The sequence below is a fragment of the Pogoniulus pusillus genome, chromosome 8, assembly GCF_015220805.1.
Source record: "Pogoniulus pusillus isolate bPogPus1 chromosome 8, bPogPus1.pri, whole genome shotgun sequence".
NCBI classification, from domain to species: domain Eukaryota; kingdom Metazoa; phylum Chordata; class Aves; order Piciformes; family Lybiidae; genus Pogoniulus; species Pogoniulus pusillus.
This window is the reverse complement of record NC_087271.1, coordinates 24,625,408-24,645,241: the sequence shown is the minus strand read 5'-3', so window position 1 is coordinate 24,645,241 and position 19,834 is coordinate 24,625,408. Positions and strand designations below refer to the sequence as shown.

Sequence of the window (19,834 nt, the reverse complement as noted above, 5' to 3'; positions counted from 1 at the left end):
GATAGTTATCATGATGAAAGAGACAAATAGGGGAGGGTAGGACTGGCAGTACTTCAAGTAACAACTGCCAACCTCTAAGCTGCACTGTGTTAGTGTTCTGGTTGGGTTTTTTTTTTTTGGTGGATTTTTTTTTTCTTTTTGTAAATTGCTATGTTGAACACCTTGTGGAATCAAAACCAGCTGACAGGCCTATAAAAACAACAAGTAATACAAGCACAAGGTAATAGTGAGATCATACTGGTCAACCTATTTAAAAGGCAGTGACTGGAAACCACAGGATTAATCATTGCTGGGCTTTTCCTGTTAGTATGACAGCAGGGATGAATTTGAAGGAGGACACAGTTGAGGCCCATGTAGTGTCTCTGAAGACACCTCTGAGGAATGATTCCTCTGCATGTCATATTAGTTATAGATAGCTTGACTCATTGCCCTGACATGAATTTGTGGGTAGAAAATTGACCACAACACTCATGGAGAAGACATTTTTCCCTCTCAGTACCTTTAATTACATTGTCATCTCTCTCTGCATCTATCAAATGGCTCTGCTTTCACTTCCAGCTCTCTTCTCAGTTTATCTAAACCCTTTCTGTCTGTTCTTTTTCAACATAGACATATTAAGACTCTTGAAGTGTCCCAGTGCCAGCCTCCACTGCACATCTGTTGGATTTCCATGGCTTTCATGTGTGTGTCATCTCTAATTTGGGAGGCATTTCCATACACAACAGTAGAACTATGTGCAACCATCCCCATAGCCCTCCTTACCATTAATCTTTCTTTGTGTGTCCATAGAGAGGGTAACAACAGTTAGTATCTGATGCTACTCTGGCTATAGATGCATCTGATGCAACTCCAGCATCTCTCTATTCCTTGTGTGCATCTGGGCCCAATGCTGTTTAATATCTTTGTCAGTGATATGGACAGAGGAATCGAGTGCACCCTCAGCAAGTGTGCAGATGACACCAAGCTGTGTGGCACAGTCGACTTGCTACAGGGCAGGGATCCATCCTGAGGGACCTGGACAGGCTGGAAAGGTGGGCCCAGGCCAACCTCAGGAATTTCAAGAAAGTCAAGTGTAAGGGCATGCACCTGAGTTGGTGCAATCCCAAGCACAAATCCAGGCTGGGTGGTGAATGGCTGGAGAGCAGCCCTGAGGAAAAGGACCTGGGGGTCTGGAGTGAGGAAAAGCTCAACATGAGCAGGCAGTGAGCTAGTGTAGCCCAGACACCAACTGTGTGCTAGGCTGCATCCCTGGGCCAGGAGGGCAAGGGAGGTGATTCTCCCCCTTCACTCTGCTCTCATCAGACCCCACCTGGAATACTGTGTGCAGTTCTGGAGCTCCCAACACAAGAAAGACATTGAACTGTTAGAGCGATTCCAGAGGAGGCCATGAAGATGCTCAGATAGCTAGAGCAGCTCTGCTATGAGGACAGGCTACAAGAGTTGGGGCTCTTCAACCTGGAGAAGAGAAGGCAGTGAGGAGACCTTATAGTAGCCTTCCAGTATCTGAAGGAGGCCTACAGGAAGGCTGGAGATGGACTATTTACAAGGTCTTGCAATGACAGGATGAGGAGTAATGGGTTTAAACTGGCAGAGGGGAGATTCAAACCAGATACTAGGAAAGGGTTCTTTACAGTGAGGGTGGTGAGACACTAGCACAGGTTGCCCAGGGAGGTTGTGGATGATCCCTCCCTGGAGGGGTTCAGGGCTAGGTTGGATGAGGCCTTGAGCGACCTGTTCTAGTGGGAGGTGTCCCTGACTATGGTGGGGGTTGGAACTGGATGATCTTTGAGGTCACTTCCAACCTAAACCATTCTATGATTCTATCTTTTCCTGGACCTGTCAACACCGAGTGGTAACACCTGTGACAATTGCTGTGCATTCAAGTCCAAGCTGACTGAAAGTAGCTTATTCATTGGTGTTCTTCTGTCTCTTTAAAGCTATAATGTGTTGATGAGCTTTTGTTGCTAAGAAGTGCTGTTAGCTACTGCACTAAGCTCTCCCTAAACCTCACAGCCATTCTTTTAACTCCTGGTATTTGCATATTTACATCTTCTACTTCCTTATCAGATGTAAATCTATCTAGAACAAGGTTACACCATTGCAAAGCTGTCACTTCAACATACAAACAAGGAGAAATATCCTTCATGGTATGTAAGGAAAGAAAAGTGTAATTGGAAAGCAAATCATACCCAATTAGGACTGGACTTTTGCTGTATCTAGATCTAGTAATTGCCATCCTGGACCATGCTGTCAGTTTGTTTACTTCATTATTCCATTGCTAAGACTGATTAATTGCAGTTTATGGTGAAGATGCACTAGAATATTACACTCTGTAATATATTTTTATGGAATAACCTGCCTGTAGGACATTTCTTCCTAATCCTCCTTAATCCAATAATTAGCTTGTGTCCTGAAACTAGTGGTTATATCTTTGCTGTAAAAAGTCCTTATGTAACTATGAGTATTTTTATTAATTATACAAATGTTTAACACAGAACTTCTCAAATAGCAGACCTCACTAGACTCAGATCTGAGTAAATTTTGCCTAGGTTGTGTCAAGGTCCCAGGCTTACTAATTCTCCTGCATTCTTTTATAAAATCCTGTATTTCTTCCCATCTTCCTGGGATTTTGTGGCAGTGGCGATGATGAGCTGTGCTCCCTGGCTGCAGCTCTCAGTGGCGCAGGCACATGTTACTTGGTTAGCTTGGCAGAGCTGAGATTGGTGTCTTGCTTTTGCCTGAACAGAACCATGCATCATTCTATAAAATAAGTGATTAGTCTGAAGTCAAATCTTTTTCTAGCAAATCTCACTCTTCCTGCAGGTCATGTAATTACTTTTTAGATCTTATTTGTAACTGGTATTCTTTAGTTGTATTATGATAGGGTTTTTGGGTTTGGTTTCTTTTTTTTTGGGGGGTGAGTGTGAATCTTGAGAAAAGAATGCTGTCACAGGGGTGAAGTTAGGGAAATAGCTAGGAGTCATGGTGATGACATGCATCCTGTGTAATTATTTGTCATTACTGACATTCTGTGCATGTATAATACAACATCCCAAAGTCCTGTGCAGTCTTCCAGGCTGACTGCAGATTGCCAGTTGCCAAATGCTAGCGTTCCAGTGCAGAGACCAAAACTTCTCTGTGAATACCATTAGAACTGGGTCACTAACAGAAGGTGTGTGATGGTTTAACATGCAGAACAACCCAAGCCATTTCCTCTGTCTCACACAGAGCAGAAACAGTGAGAATGAAGATTTTGTGTATAATGTGAGCAGAATGACAAATGGCAAGCCCTAGTGATGTACTTGCTTGATGGTATTAATGATGCAGGTCTGCCTTGGAAACAGTGAGATTCGGTGATCAGCTGGGTTTTGTGCCACATCAGTTTTGCTAAATGTTTGAATTTAATAGGAATTCAAATGATTAAGTATTTGATTTTGTAAAGGAAATTCTCTTGCTCAGCAGCATCCTAGAAACATCTATTATTTAGCATTTTCTGTCTTGTTTGGAATAAAGAGGGTTTAACCTCATAGCTTCAAGCTGAATATCTATTCCAGCTCCGGGAATTATTGATATAGCTGTGTGCTCAACAGTAAGAAAAATGCTGCAGATGGATTAATGTCATTTCAGATAACATTATGGAATAAACTGGGCTAGACTTTGTGTTTTGTTGTATCAAAGTCCTTTTAAACCAGATGGAGAAGAGTGGCAGCAAACTCTTCCTGGGAAGCATCATTCCAGCTACCTTCTCAATAAAAAGGGCATGCTGAGGCATTCTTTACACAGAGAAAAAGGAAGGTGGAAGCCAGGGAAACGAAGTACCTGCAACTGCAAAGACAAGCAGAATTAACCAAGTATTAGAGGAGTATCAATAAGAAGCTACACAGGCTTTCTGTGATCCCCTGCTATTCCAGGAGTCTGGATAATATTCAACCCCTTTATAAGCCTTTATTAACTACTCTTCTATCTTTTTTGGATGTGATAGAATATTTCTAGAGAGAAACACGGTAAGCATAGGCATGGCATTACACCATGCACTCTTTCACTCCTCTCTATCCTTTTCCTAAGCCTTTCATGATTTGTTCACTTTTATCTAAAGTTGGGGAAAAAAACCCTACACAACACAAAACAACAAAACCAAACCCTCCCCCCCTCCAGAAAAATAAAACCAAAACCAGACAAACCTGAAATCAACCAACCAAAAAAACTCCAAACAAAACAAACCAACCCACCCAAAACAGTTCAGAAAACCTAGATCACAAGGAAAAGAAAAATCAGGTCACTCAGACTGGTCTGCAAATTCAAGTCATATTCAGTGACGAGTTTAAATGGAGAAAATATGGGAGAATCAGTAAAATGCTGGGTATTTTTCCTCTTCTTTCAACATGAAACCTCACTGGGTTTTTGTTTTGTTTCAGAAATACTGGAAAGACATCTGGAGTCCAAAATACTAACCAGAGATTAAACAGAAAAGGAAGTAATCCAGAAGCAAACCAAAGACAATCTTTTAACAAGTAAAATGTCTGATTAACCCTTAAATGTATTTTTTTTCTTTCATTTAGAGTGACAAAAAATACTTTAAAATTGTTTTGAATAAAATACTGAACCAGAAGGCAATTTTATTTACAGTACTGTCTAAAACTAACAACTGAAGGTTTATTTTTAATATGCCTCAAAGGCAAGCAGTGTCATTCAAATTCTGTGACTTTTCTTCCCATATTCATGAATTCTTTCTTGGCACATGAAGTGAACAGGTGTGAGCCAGTGCAAGGTGGCCCACAGGCCATAACCAACAAATAACTAATTGGCATCTGTGTTACAACAGGGCAAAGATCCAGCCAAATTATGATGAGGCACCATGCCATCCTAATAGACTCACACATTATCATGGATGCCAAGATTCCAAAAATTTGCATTATTTACATTTACTTAGGGCAGGATTCCCAGCTGGGAAATTCCACATGGTTGTCCATCTCTATCATATGCAATTACAATGGAAAAAAAAAGATCCTCGTGACTAATCCAGCATCCTGGAATAGTTTTCAGAAAGAATTTTAAGTGTTTTTCATAATTATTTTAAAATGCTTCCACTCATCTACGTTAATAAATTGTTTGAAAGTGTGTTTTTCTTGTCTTTGATTTTATACATTTTTTATTCGTTTCATACAGACTTCTCGTTGAAGATGCAGGACTTTTCAGTTTGGTTAAAAAGGAGGAAAAATGTGTGGTTTGGTTTTTTTTTTCCCTGCAGCAGTAGCAAGGTTCCCATCTAATAATGGGAAAAAAACCATGAGGACTTTGAAGTTGCTTTTGTGAAAAACGAATGCAGAAACTGGTAAGTTACACCCTCAGGAAGTAATTTGCAAAGACGAAAATGCTGAGAGGGTGTGAATTACTGAGATGAAACACAAGATGATGATATATGCCCTGATTGCTCCTTGAGGTAATGAATCTCTGTAGGTTTGCGTTTTCTACCGAGAAAACAGTGAGCTACATCTTCATCTGCTCCCTGATGCGATCTCACTCCCCACGAGGCAGCGAGCTTTAGCACTCGACGGCACAGCTCGAGAATGCATTCCTGCGGCTCGGCAGCTTGGCGTTCCTGCAGAGGGCTGGGAGTTGTCCACCGAAGCTCCAGTGACTCGAGCGATGCGGAGACCTTGGTTCCCACCAAGTCACGTAGAAGGAGCTGACGAGCCTGCGGAACACAGGAGCGCGGCGTTTCCCCAAACGCTGCCTACTACGGGTAGTACGGCAGGGAAGGTCCTGTGCTCGCCGTACGTCTTCAGGGGCAATTAAGAGTTTATCGACACAGAAGCCAGTTCCTCTTACACGCCTGAGCTGATTCCGGATCATGATAGAAGGGTCCAGAGGCGATGTTCTCGCCCCGGTCGACACTACTGCATTGTGCACCTTCAGCTTATGTCTGTGCCTCCTTCTGCGACCGCAACGAGGCGGCTGTCCTGGCATGGAAGCAGAGCCTCTGCAGCCTGGAGATGTAGCCCTGCTGGGAGCCAGGCTGCCGCAGTGGTGTAGCGTATTTTAGGCGCAGGCTCTCTCCGGCGGCGGTGCGTGGCTGTCGGGGCAGGCTGCGGGGCCGCAAGCAGCCGCACCGGCTGCCTCCCGGCAGCGACCCGCACCCTTCCTCCTCGCACCGGCCGCCTGCCGGCAGCGACCCGCACCCTTCCTCCTCGCACCGGCCGCCTGCCGGCAGCGACCCGCACCCTTCCTCCTCGCACCGGCCGCCTGCCGGCAGCGACCCGCACCCTTCCTCCTCGCACCGGCCGCCTGCCGGCAGCGACCCGCACCCTTCCTCCTCGCACCGGCCGCCTGCCGGCAGCGACCCGCACCCTTCCTCCTCGCACCGGCCGCCTGCCGGCCGCGACCCGCACCCGTCCTCCTCGCACCGGCCGCCTGCCGGCAGCGACCCGCACCCTTCCTCCTCGCCCCGGCCGCCTGCCGGCAGCGACCCGCACCCTTCCTCCTCGCCCCGGCCGCCTGCCGGCAGCGACCCGCACCCTTCCTCCTCGCACCTCACGACAAGTCTCGCGCGCTGCCCTCTTTCCCTCCCCCCAAGTCTCGCGCCTCCGCCCCGCCGCGAGGCCGCTGCTCTCGCGATAGGCGGTGCGGGCGGGCGGGAGCGCGCGGGGGGCGGGGGGGTGGGGTGGAGGCGGCGCCGCCGCAGCCGCTGCGCCCGGGCTCGCTGACAGGCGGGCGGCGGGAGGGCATGTCCCTCTGTCCCGCGCGCAGGTGGCGGCGGCGCCGGTGACGGTGGCGGCGGTGCCGCCCCGGCTCTCCGTAACTCCCGCGGGCCATGGCCGGCTCTACGCCGCGGGGGCCCGAATCGTGCCGCAACCGCCGCTAAGGAGAAGCCGCCGTGATGAGGAAGAGCCGTTCCCGGGGGGACAAAGCGGCGGCACCGCCGCCGCCGCCGCGGAGGGAACCCGGGCGGGCGGTGGCCGCCAGCGCGGCTGAGAGAAGAGCTACTCTGCTGGGGGGCGGCGGCAGGAAGGATCCGGAGGACGCCAGGGCCGCGGGGGCGCCTTGCCGGGAGGCGCTGGAGAGGGTAAAGCCGGGGCGTGGGGCCGGAGGGGGCCTCTGCCGGGCCGGTGGCCGCCGTTGGCATGGAGACGCGCGCCTCGCGTGGTGGGTTCCGCCCTCCACGCCCGCCCGGGCAGCAACTGCCGCACTCGCGGAGCAGCGGTGCGGCGGGCCCGAGCCGGCGTTCCAGCAGTGGCCGGGGGGCGGGTGTGGAGCGGGGTTCCGATTAGTGCTGCGCTCGGCGGGAGGGGGCGGTCAGGGAGACGACTGCCTGCGGCGGCGGTTGTTGAGGCTGCGTCCTCCGAGCATCCGCGCACGTTGGCTGCGCGCTCTCAGGTAGCTGTCCTCAGAAGAGGAAAGGACAAATGCGGTGGTCAGGGAGCGGCGGTGTGTCAGTGTACGACGGCTTGGCGCGGAGTGAAGGAGTGAGTGATGGGCAAGCCCTGGTGCCAGCAGTCCTGCTTGCTTGCAGGAGTGAGGGAGAACGCAGTGAAATCTAGTTTGTGTTACATGCTTGCTGGTGTTAATGATTACAGAATACTTCTTCCTAGTAACCTTCTGTAGGTTACTCCTGATTGTGATATTAACTCTGATGCATTTTCCATTTGCTGGGGGGTCTTAATGCCGTAAGTGGTTTACTTAAGAAACATACCTTTGCAGAAATCCACAATTGCATAGGCTTGTTCAAAGTGAGAGTGCGTAAGTTCACTGTGTTCACTTTTATGTCTTTCACCTACTGATTGATGCTTAGGACCACAGGGATGAGAGAACCAAGAGATGATCAGCTTTGTTCTGCTGTCCCTTGAAATTTCTGATTTTCCCAGGTGAAAGGATGGGGGAGAGACTTAGCAGTTTAAAAATGTAGATGGCAACTTGTACTTAGAAAAAGATAGATAAGAATGAAGTATGACAAATATGAAGACTCTTAGGGTGCCGCAATTCACTGCTTGCTTTTGCTGATCTTAGGAACAAAGTGAAAAACCCTGTTATTTGGCTTTTCTTGTCAAAAAGGTGTCTTAAGTAAGTGCTTGCATATGCACATGGTACTGCATTTTATTAGGAGCTCTTAGTTTTTTCTAGAACAGCTGCATTACATTTCTCTCAATGATTGAAGATCTGTGTTGGCTTTATCTGTTGGATATCTCTCGAATATAGATTTCTCAGATCAGGTCCTGGGAGAGGAGAGCTCTATTAAAAAAAAAATACTTTCTAGTGCCATGTTAAACCAGGTGGTTAAGAGGAGCTGCTGCTTTTGATGCTTATCACTTCCTGAAACAATTAAAGAACACTAATACCCTTATTCAGGGCATAAATAAGTTAAAAAAAGTCTAAAAGCAGAAAAGGTGACTTAGTTTCTTCCCAGTTGTCTATGGAAACAGTGGCTGGTAGAGCTATCAAAAGCACTAACAAGGTGTGTGTTTATACTGGTTTGACGTGTGGTCTCTGGTACTGACATGGAAATGAGAGGAAATTATTTCCATTCTTGGTAGTTTTGAACTAAATGTTTTACAAATCATGCATGCAGAACATGCTATGAACCATATAATGTACTGAATACTTGGGAAGCTTCACCAAAATAACATTAACACTGCAAAACAGGAAAGCCTGCAAATTCAGAAATGTCAGGTATTGAGATGCACAAAGGTTTTTAATGGGAGACATTGCCAGCTTGCTTTTAGCTTGGATGCTCTTAGACCTCACATGACTTGTTGTAGCAGAGCTTTAGCAGTCAGTGTGATGGAGTCTTTGAGGTGTTTTGCAGCTAAAGGTAAGAAAGCTTCTGCTCAGGCTGTGTGAGATGCTTTCCAAACTTCAGAGGAGAGTCTCTCATTCCCTCTCCCCTTTTGTCTTCTGTTTCTAGTGGTGCAAGTTTGGTAAATGCATTAAGTGCCTGGAAATAAATAGATCTGTTTGACAAGTTTAATAAACAGGGCAATTAAGTACACTCACATTTCTGTCTTTAGTATCAATCATTCAGTACCTGTTTAAACATCATAAGTTGGTAGTGTGGATGTGATAGAAAGGGCCTCCTGAGATGCGAAAGACTGTGATACTCCATTTCCATTGATGCATCTTGTAGCATGATAAACATTTCCTTTGGGGCCACTTCTGATTTAAGTAGCCCTGTTGGTTTCAAGCTTGTAGTGTGACCTCAGCGGTACCAGTGCAGCAGTCTGCACAGCTGCCGAGGACTGTTCTGAATTAAATTCGGATTTCACAGTTTGTTTGCCATACATTTGCACAAGTCTGTGGTTGGGGGAGACTAAGCTACTCTAATGTCAGAAAAAGTACTTATCAAACTGTGGCTGTAGTAGTTAACTGCTGTGCTGACCTTTAGGCCTTTGAAAACCTTGGTCCTTTAATGGGCTGTTCTTATAGTTCTGACATGTACATACGATTAATGTTCTCACTTTTTAAAGAGTTATGTAAGAACATAAAAATTACTTCACTCAGTCACATTAAAAGTCCCTCTAGCCCAGTATCCTGCCTCTCTGAGCTGCCAAAAGCAGATGCTTGGAGAAGAGTATAGTATATATTGAGGAAATACCTCTCTCAGCCTCCAGTAATTTGTGGCTCATAGGTTTCCGGAACTAGAGGTGATATTTGTTTTTAGTGCCCTGAGTGGTTTTTTACTTCTGTGAATTTGTCCAATTGGTATTTGAAACCATGTATGCTTGTAGCATCCACAACATCCTGTGGCTCAGTGTTGTAATGCTTGAACACATTTTCTGTGGAAAACACACTTGGTTTTGTTTGTTTTTAAACTTTCTACCTGCTTGTTTCATGCCTTGTTTGTTAGTTTTTGTGTTGGAAGAGGTGGTAAAGAGGAGGATCCGTGTTCTTCTGTGTGGCTTACAGGTTCACAGCCTTTTGTTTTATTTACTGTCCCTTGTTTGTAACTTTTCCGAGGGGATTTGGAAAGAAGTGACTCAATTCTTTTAATTGTTCTTGCTTTTTTCTTTGCACCTCTTGCAGGTCTGTTCCTGATAGGAAACACTGGTGGCAGGGATCAGAGGAGCACTGTTTGGGAACATTAACCAGGATTGACTACAGTACTTCATCATATGACATGCTGTAAACTCATACAGCGTACTAGGTTTTGTTCTCTGATCTTCTTCCTGCTTTTTCTTGCCAAACTTCAAGCCTTGAGTTGGCACTTCTGTGGAGCTATCTACTATATCTCCACAATCACTCTTTTCAGTGGTAATAGCTAATTCAGAATTTGTCATTGTATATATAAATTTAGGATTTTTTTTACACTATGCATCACTTTGCATTTATCTACATTTAATATTATCTGAATTTTTTACAGCCTGTTTAAACAGTATCATTAAGGTTTTCTTCAGATCTTTGGCCATTACTTTTGTAGCCTTGAATAACTTCAAGCATTGTCAGCAAACTCTGTCACATAAGTGCTAAGCTTCTTTGCTAGATCTTCCTTAAAAATGTGCAGCTGTTGATCTTAGAACAGATCCCTTTGAAACTCCACTGGTGATCCTTTTGGGAAAAAGCCCAATTCTTTCAACTCATTTCTTATCTGTTAATCAGTCATTTATTTATAGTTGGATTGTCCTTCTCACCCTGTGACTGTTGTTTCATTAAGTGAGGGCATCTTTGTGAAACATAGCCCCTCTGGATTTTTATGAAGCATGAGCTCAGTCACTGTACGCTTGCTGACCACACTGAAAGAGAAAAATGGAAAATTGAAAGTTACTGTGCTTATGAATGACAGTCACTGTCATCCAGAGGCACGTTTATAAGCATTAGATTGTTTTCATATCATGCTTGCATAATTAGTCTGAGACGTGGTGATGTTTATTGTGAAAGATCTCACATGTCAGAGCTGCTTGCATTGGCATTTTCTGCTTCAGGTAGAGGTCAAAGGTCAGAGTTCTTATGTAAAGGACTCTTCAGTGTCTGGAAGATATGACTGGATGAGTTTCATGATGCAAGTATACAAGACAGTGGTTGGTATATAGAAGGTAAATGGGGAATAGCCACTGACTGCTTTCCTAGTGGACAGTAAGTTATCCATGGGACAGCAATGTGTCCTTCTGGCCAGAAGGCATTGCAAGGCATCCCAAGGTGTTTTAAGAGAAGTGTGTTCTGCATGCCTATGGAGGTTCTCCTCCTTAACTCTGCCCTGGTGAAATCTACCTGGAATACAGTGTCCAGTTTTGGACTCCCCAGTTCAAGAGAGATGTTGGAGAGAGTCTAATGGAGCTCTGTGATGAGGATAGCAGGACTTGAAGAGGATTTGTTAGTCGATTCTGTGACATTGTGATTTTGTAAGACAGTAAAGAGATGAAAGAGAAAATAGTGGAGTGTCAACAAGCAGTTCAAGGGGGTTGTGGAATGACTGGTAAAGGTGGGATATTTGGTTAGATGGACCTTTTGTCTTGTATGAAGTTTAACTTGATTGCTGTTGACAGAGTTGAATTGAAATGTTGGTAAACCTGAAGACTCCTGCTGTATGTATATCCATTGTGTGATTCTAACAGACAAGCTGCATATTGAGAAAGATCAAAAATCTCTTTAGTCCTGGTGAGTTTTATGCTGGGGGAGCCCATTCTATGGGGCAATCAGTGCAGCTGTAAAGTTTGATGACTCTGAAGAAGAGTAATCTTCTGTGTTCTCCAGACAGTACATTTCGTCGTTTCTGCATTGGATAGAACATATTTCCTGGGCTCTGAGCAGGTATCTGACTTAACAATCTAATAGTTTTACTATTTATAGTGATTTGGAACTGTAGTGCTACAAACTTTCTGAAAGTAGCAAAACTATTCCTTTCTCTCCACCTGTCTGAAACTTTAGATCCATATGTCCTAAAGCCAGAATGGATTACTGTGATTATCCAGTGTGATTTCCCACGTAAGCAGGCTGTGGAGTTTTCCTGAAAGATAAATTAAAGCATCTCTTAGAAATTGATCTTATCTTAGCTTTACATCATGGTGTGTCTTTCACCTCTTCTGGAAAGCTCTGCCAGTATTTAATTAGTCCTGCAGTTAGGAGGCTAAACCACATCTTATTTCAAGGCTTGCTTTGTCTAGTGTCCAATTTTCAGCTGCAGAATATGCCTGTGCTAGCACAGGCAGTAAAAATTCTCTGCTATCTGATATCTTTTCCATGTATGAGTTGAAACAGAAGACACCTGAGTTCTTTTGCTTCATAAGGCTGAGGTCTTCTGCAGTTCGAGCTTTTGTCCCTGCCTGTACTTGGCATCTGTGCACCTAAAATAGGTGCACATAAAGAACTCTGTCAGCAGGCTAGAATGGTTTGATCACAGGCAGGGTTACTTCTCCACTACTGTTTGATATTTGTCTTTTCACAGTGTCGAGGATTGCATTGCCACAGTTGGGTGTGTCCTGTGAAACAGTTTTATGTCTGTATGGACCTTTCTACTCCCTGTATTCATGACATTGTGCACATCAGTCCAAGACTACTTAGAAAGCTTATGCCCTTTCATGCTGTTTTTCTATTTTGATTTTTCAAATGTTTTTAGAAGGAGAGCATGACAAAGGATCTTTGTGACTGACATCTGGTGAGAGGCCTGTAACACAGTCCTGTGAGGAGAGGCTGAGGGAGTTGAAGGTGTTTAGCCTAGAGAAGAGAAGGCTCAGGGGTGACCTCATTGCTCTCTACAACTACCTGAGGCTGTAACCAGCTAGGGGTTGGTCTCTTCTCCCAGGCAAGCAGCAACAGAACAAGGGTACACAGTCTCAAGTTGTGCCAGGGGAGGTCTAGGCTGGATATTAGGAGGAAGTTCTTCCCAGAGAGAGTGATTGGCATTTTAATGGGCTGCCCAGGGAGGTGGTGGAGTCACTGTCCCTGGAGATGTTCAAGAAAAGACTGGATGAGGCACTTAGTGCCATGGTCTAGTTGATTGGCCAGGGCTGGGTGATAGATTGGACTGGATGATCTTGGAGGTCTCTTCCAACCTGCTTGATTCTATGACCTCACCCTGTTCACTTTTTTGGAAAGCAGGCAGTGGCCAGGAGGGAGAAACTGGTCAAACCCCAGAGTACTAGTCAGATTTGGTTTGCCTCCACAGTTCAAAGAAACTGTTACCGTGCTTTTCTTGCCCTGTGGCAAGCCTGGAAATTGAGATCTTTCTTTTCTCCACCCTGGAACTTCTGTGTTTCAACTATAATAAGTGTTTTAGCCTTTTTTTTTTTTTGTTTGTTTTTTGTTTTGTTTGGGGGTTTGGTTTTTGGTTTTTGTTTTTGTGTAGGTGCCATCAAGGCCATTAAAGGCACTACCTCTGCTGTGATGGGCGTCTTTGGTTATTTCTACCATGAGTCTTCACTTTTGTTTGGTGGGTGAAGAGCCAAGCTCTATTGACATTTGGCTTCTGAGCTTTTTCTGTACCCCTATCTTTTGGGCTGCTGATCAGAATTCTTTTGCAGCTCCTGTTCTGCTCCTCCAGCCATGGACCCTATGGTTAACAACTCCAACACTCAAAAGTGTTTCTTTGAACTTTGTATAAAAATTTACAAGCTGGGATGAAACTTAATCTGAAGAAGATGGTAGTTTATTTCCAGAATTGAAGCAAATAAACAGAGTCAAATGGATATATCACTAGCAATGCAGATTTCATTTGCAATGAAGTGTGGTTTTTAATACTTGCATTACAAAATCTGTAGAAGCAAATTTAGATTAAACGTAGCCAAGTATGTTCCTTAAGCTTCATTGCTCCTTTTTATCCAAGGAGAGACAGAGTGCTTCTGACTTCTAAAAGGTTAGGATCCATCTGTTTGCATAAATACTTATAAATAATTGTTCTAGGATATTGGTGCAGTTTAAGGCTTCATCAAGGGAGCTGAAGAAAGCTGTAAGGAAGACATTGGTGAAGACTTCTAAGTGATAAATTATGGATGTGACGTACCATTAAAAATTCAATTACTGTTTATAGATCTCAGACTTCCTTTTCCTATCTTGCTTTCTTCATGTCTAACTCTTTTTCTTATTTTGGGCAGAGAACAACAGGAAAAAAAAGGTGGATTTATTTGTTTATTTTTGGTAAGAAGATGGCAAGTTCTAGCCTGTAAAGTTTCTAGTATGGTGAACCAGAGTCCAGACTTTATGGCTGACTGACAGGCATTCTTCCTCAGCCTAAGAATTTTAGTTCTTAAGCTTACCCATTACCAGGGCAGCTATGCCCTGGCTTCTTCACTACCTTTTATTTCTCCATAGAGAAAGGAAGTTGTTCCCTGTGACATTCTGGTTCTGTCTCTCTTTTATTCTGTGTCTTCTTCCTGAGGAGCCAAGTAAAGAAGCCAGAAAGAACAAACCTCTCAGTGGTCTGTAAGTATGTCTTGATGCCTTCCACAAGCTAATTCTTCTTGATACCAGGGCATTCTCAGATATCATTCTGAGTTCATTTGTACGTTCATACTAATGTTTAGAAATACGGGGTGGAGGTGGTGGAAAGTAACTAAAGGCTCAACTAAAACCAGGTGAAGTGGAATAGAATCAAGTGATAATTTCTGCAGTGTGCTTGCTAGGTGATAAAAGAATTGGGCCAAAAGGTTCATCTAGAAGCAGACAAAAGGAATGCAGAGTCAAGTGACCAGTTCTGCTTGGGCTTGTTTGATAATGGCAGCATAGCCCTGAAGGGCATATGGTGTCTGTCTGACCTGATACCATAAAAACATCACCTCCCTTGAAGTTGAATATTAATGGACAAACCTAATTTGTTGAAATTGATTTGTGTAAATCAATAAGTAGATAGGCATTGCATCAGCAGCTCAGATGATTCAGCTCATGGATGTGAGATTTCAAGTTCCTGTCACAAGTGAAGGATGAAATATTGTGTACTAGCCATATACATTTCATATCTTGCTGATTAGAATAGGTAAGCAAGCAGTGCAGAGGTTAATACATAGGTATTCACATGGCTGATGATTTGCATCCGAGTTCAGCAATGCTTTCTATTTGTCAAAAAGGAGTATAGAAAGTGAAGAAGCCAAGAGAAGTCTTCTATCGGAAGTATCTGGATTTGTTGTGGGACTACTTGTCTTTAGAATCATAGTCAATGATGAGCTTGAAGGGAAAAGCTGCTGCTACTTAGTATTTGCTACAGAGCACTTGAGGATAATAGTAAGGTGCTGCACAGGGCTAGGATTAAGCCTCTGCTAAAGCCTCAGAATGACTGTGGATGTATTCACGACTTTGTGCTCTGGGAAACCAAATACTATCTGTCTATTTCATGCTGGAGAAATGGTTATGCATTCATGACTTGGTTCTTAGAAGGTGACATCTTCAGCAAGGTTGTATGCCTTCTTATGCACAGAGACTCTGAATGTTAATCTGCCTCTAGGCAATTGTCTCTAGAAGATACAATTCTTTAATTTTATCTGCTAGGTTATTTTTATTGCCTGAGCTGCCTGTTGTGCTCCATAACATAGCTTTGGTGTTTATAAGAAATTAAGTTAATTATTATAGACATGATGATAGACAATTATTTAAAATAAACTTTTTCCCCCACTCTTATTTAGTTCTTATTCGTGGAACCTGAATAGCTGAAGCTAAGGAAATAGTAAAGGTCACCAGCTCAGTGAGTTGTTTGAGTGTAAACCAGAAAGCTTTATCACCACCCATAAAAACCTTGTTCCTAACAGACAGGTCATGTAGAGTCTCGGCAGTTTCGGTTCTATATCAAGTGATGATGTGCTGTGGTTAGTGTGATGTAGTAGTTCAAGACTGAGAATCTAGCAGTAAAGCACTCTAGCTTGTCAGGTTTTGCTGTTTGGAGTTGCTCTACCATTGTGGAGGTGCATTATTTACATGGAAGATGGGACTAGATGAACTCTAGAGGTCCCTTCCAACCCCTAACGGTCTATGATTCTTTGATGCTATGTTTCTTTCCAGGAAAAACAAACAAACATGCCTTTGCTAGAACAACTGTAGTGGAAAACAAGTTATTTAACTACTTAGTTCAGTGACACTTGAATAATTTTTGTTTCCATTTAATGTGTTATGTTCATATTTCTAAAGCTCTTGTAGGTGTTTGTCATCTCAGCTAACTCTGCTAGTAGCAAAAATACTAAAGTATAGTTTCAATGGCTGTGCACTTCTGGAGCACTGTATCTATTATGTGCATACTGCCCAAATATCCATCAGTTCATTCAAGACAGTTTTCCAATCACACTTAAATTTGCTGCCTAAATCGGGCTACATTCTGCTGGCCCTAATTTCTTGCAGTGACTGTCAGTTGTCTTTATGGAGATCAGCTCAGTGTACGCTATGTTCATTTATCACTTTGAAGTGTTAGCAGCTAGCACATCAGGAGCTTTTTTGTTGGTCCTGTCATCCCTGTTGATTTTTCCCTATTAGAGCTGATGGAACAATTTACAGAGCAGATTGTCTTTTGAGAAAAAATACAGAATGATTACAGGGGTAAACAAATGCAAGTCTGTAGTATACAGAAGGCAGTTTTACTGGACTGAATTATATGCACAGTTGGACTCAAACTTGAGACATTGTCTTTTCTTAATCCAGTCAAGCAAAAGCTAGGTACAAAAGGTAGGTCTGCTTAGAAGTGAGGATAATTCAATCCTGTCTGTGGGATGAAAACTTAGGAAAACATTGTAGCTGCATTTCAGTATGCTTGAAGATTTTTATGACATTTAGTACTTGTCAGATTGATTAATCGTTACTCAGATGTTTTCATTTGTCCTTCAAACACACAACTGTCGTGTTTGGAGCTCTGTAAGAGTGATTATTTTTTTCTTTTTTAAGTAATTTTCTAATTTGCCTTCCTGTTGTATTTATTATAACTGAAATTTGGTACTGCTCCTTATCCATGTTTTTTTCATGACACTGAAAGTCATGCACATGCAGAAGAACTGCAGGCACCTGAGTTAGATTGTACAAATGGTTTAAGTGTGGTTCCATGCTTCCAGGATGTCTCACTGTGCAGTATTGATTTCCAGTTATCTTGGGTATTAAACTTGGAGTTTGCTTCTCTTTGCATTGAGTAACATACAGCTTAGAATCATCAAATTGCATTTCTTTGCAGGTTTTCTTAGAATGCAGTTTGTCATTACAAAGCAAGTGCAGAAAATGGCATAGACATGGTTGTCCTTTATGTAGCTTTCAGAGCTTTCTGAGGAAGCAGGTGCAAGACATGAAGAAACTTCAGTAATGCAAGTAAAGTGTTAAACTCTTGGAATGGAAAAGTTGAAAGTGAGTTTGTAATGGTGACTTGCTGAAAAAGAGACTGGTGGACAATGCAGAAAAATGCATTGATAGGCAGTAAAATAATTGAATGTCTTGAAGGTTTTTTAATACTTGTTTTGTTTATTTCCTCTTAGATGCATGTCCTCTGTTCACTGAGGACCAGCTGAGAGTGGGATAGCAGCATCTCTGCTATTTGAAATGGAGTAAGGTCTCAGTTTTGTTTTAAAGTAGCCATTGTAAGGCCCCTGAGTAAGGAAATGTCATCTCAAAAATGCAATGCTTAATTAAAACAGGTTTATTAGTCACCAAAATCACACTTTACAAGCACTTTATTATCATAAACCCCACATTTTAATAATGGAGCTTTAGAAAATACCTTTAAAAGGAAATCAAGTGATCGGGACTGGTATTAAGTGTACTGAACAGCACCAAAAGATCAGAGAGTACAAACAAATACATTACAGACATCATTCAGAAGGAGATCTTAGAAATGAGTTATCCAGATAACATAGTGACTGTTGGTATTTATATGTTTAAACATTTAGTCATAGATTGATACAACATATTAGGAGAAAGCATAAATTGGACCTTTGCAATGTGATATTCAGAAACCTAACGGTTGGCCATTGTTTTTGTTCTCAAGCAGAAGGGAAGAAATACATGACTTCTTGAAGAAAGGTTGGCTGTGGTTTCTATGGGATGAAACTGACTTAGGCTGCTTGCTGAGGAGAAGCTTTTGTGCTGGACTATAGAGATTCCATTTCTTTGTGCAGACTTCTATAAGAATTGTGAATTAGTTTATCTTCTTCTGCTAATTTGTGATTTCTGTTAAGAAAAGCTAAAGATGAAGCCTTTGTTATGTTTCCAAAGGTTAACTGCATTTCTTTTAGGTCTAAAGCTACTGATGGTTCATTTTACAGTTTCTTAATGAAATCACAATTTTTTTCTCCCATTTCATATATGCAGATCTGCTGTTGAGTTTGAGGGAAAATTGTTCTCAGGAAGACCTCACATAAATGCATCTTCGTTCTGTTGTGCATTGTTGTGCTCCTTTGTGGTAGGAAGTAAGAAGATGCCTAGGTCATTCATGGAGACAAAAATAGCAATGCCGAAGGATTAGGAGTTCACAGTCATAAAACAACAGCACAAAAGTGCTTAATTTTTCTTCCTGCTGCCAGTAATGATTTTCCTCAACAATGATAACACCAAATTAAAATATATCATAATCTTCCTTCATTATATATGTATGAACAACTCTCAGCAAACCATCGTGCCTAGATGTATTTTATTTTGCCACTAATCTCTGTTGAACTGCAGATAGTTTCACTGCTACTGCTATCCAGGTGATAGTTGCATTATGTAAAAGCATCCTGGGCACAAAAAATAGTGTGGTTAAAGAGGATTCCTGTACAGTGAGCTTTGTGAATTTAAGATCCACTCTTAAAATTGTATTATGCATGTAAGTAGTCATTGGATGTCTAATTTGAAAAGCCCCCTCTTTAACTTACCTGAGCGGTGAAAGTTCAGTTCATGAGCTTTCTTGGTATGCAGCTTCATTTGAAACAAGCCTTAGAACAGCAATTGGTCATGGATTTCTCACTTCTACTCCCTGTAGCCTTGGGATAGTTTCTAAGGGCTGTACCTCATACTGGACCAACAGAGATTTTTATTTGAGACTTCAAAATTAGTGATTCTTCACATTTTAATTTGGGAATTGCATTTTTTGAATGGAGAACTCTGCACTATGAGCAAAGAAGTAGTTTTTATACAGCATGCATCTATTCATATGTTGCAGTATTGTTCATTTGGCAAACTTTGCATTTTCAGGTGGTATTTTAAATATACTTTATTTGTGCCTTAGGCATAGATAATTCTTTACTGATTTGGGTTGAGAATCCAATATTAATACAAGTAACTTCTCAGTTTTTGAAATGTTGCTGAGAGGTTCCTGTTTGTAATGTGCTTAATTAGATGAGACTCTCTTCCAGATCCTATTGCTGTGAAGCAGTTTATGTAAATTCATGAGCTTTTAACCTGTCACTAGGTTCAGTTCACCTCTTCAGAGAGGAACAGTGAGTTTACATTTTCAGTAACACTGACCTGACTAGCTTTGTTTATAGGCATTAAATAGGCTGTACACAGGTATCAGTAGGTTTTTTTATGTTGCTTTGCTCTTTTCCTGATAATGAGGTGGTGAGACAGTATTTGTAATGTGAACAAAAGTATAGGTAGAGATCTGAAAGCTCACTCACTGGGAAACAGACCCAGTATCCATGTTGCAGACAGTCAAGGCACCCTGCAGAATGTTCTGGTGGTTTTCCTTCTCATAGCCAATATGAAATCAGCTCTTTTCACATGCACAGCATAAGATACAGCTGTGTTTCTACTGCTTGTCTGGTTCCTTAAACAGCCTTTTTACCGCATAAATGTAATAACAGGTGTTAAATTCAGTGGCTTCTGCTTAATAAATATCTGAATAAAATCTGTGAGAAACTGGCAAATGAGAAAAGTTTGTTGATATTGTGGATTATGGTCTTTAGCACATCTAAACATACATCTCTGTTTGACTGTGTGAAATCTAATAGGCAAGAATCTAGAAGATAAATGAGTAGTT

General features: G+C 42.6%; 1 protein-coding gene across 4 annotated transcripts in view; it reads left to right on the top strand.

Annotated features, from left to right (window-relative positions):
• Positions 1-6,708: 6,708 nt before the first annotated feature.
• MAST2 (microtubule associated serine/threonine kinase 2) overlaps positions 6,709-19,834 on the top strand; it is a 193,575-nt gene continuing 180,449 nt past the window's right edge. For 3 of the 4 annotated variants that reach the window (XM_064147647.1, XM_064147646.1, XM_064147645.1), the window contains exon 1: positions 6,709-7,063. In XM_064147647.1, coding sequence (XP_064003717.1) covers positions 6,878-7,063 — 186 coding nt within the window. In that variant the 5' untranslated portion in view covers positions 6,709-6,877. Of the gene's footprint in view, positions 7,064-7,324; positions 7,375-19,834 lie in introns of those variants that run through there. The other variant, XM_064147649.1, reaches the window with a different exon arrangement.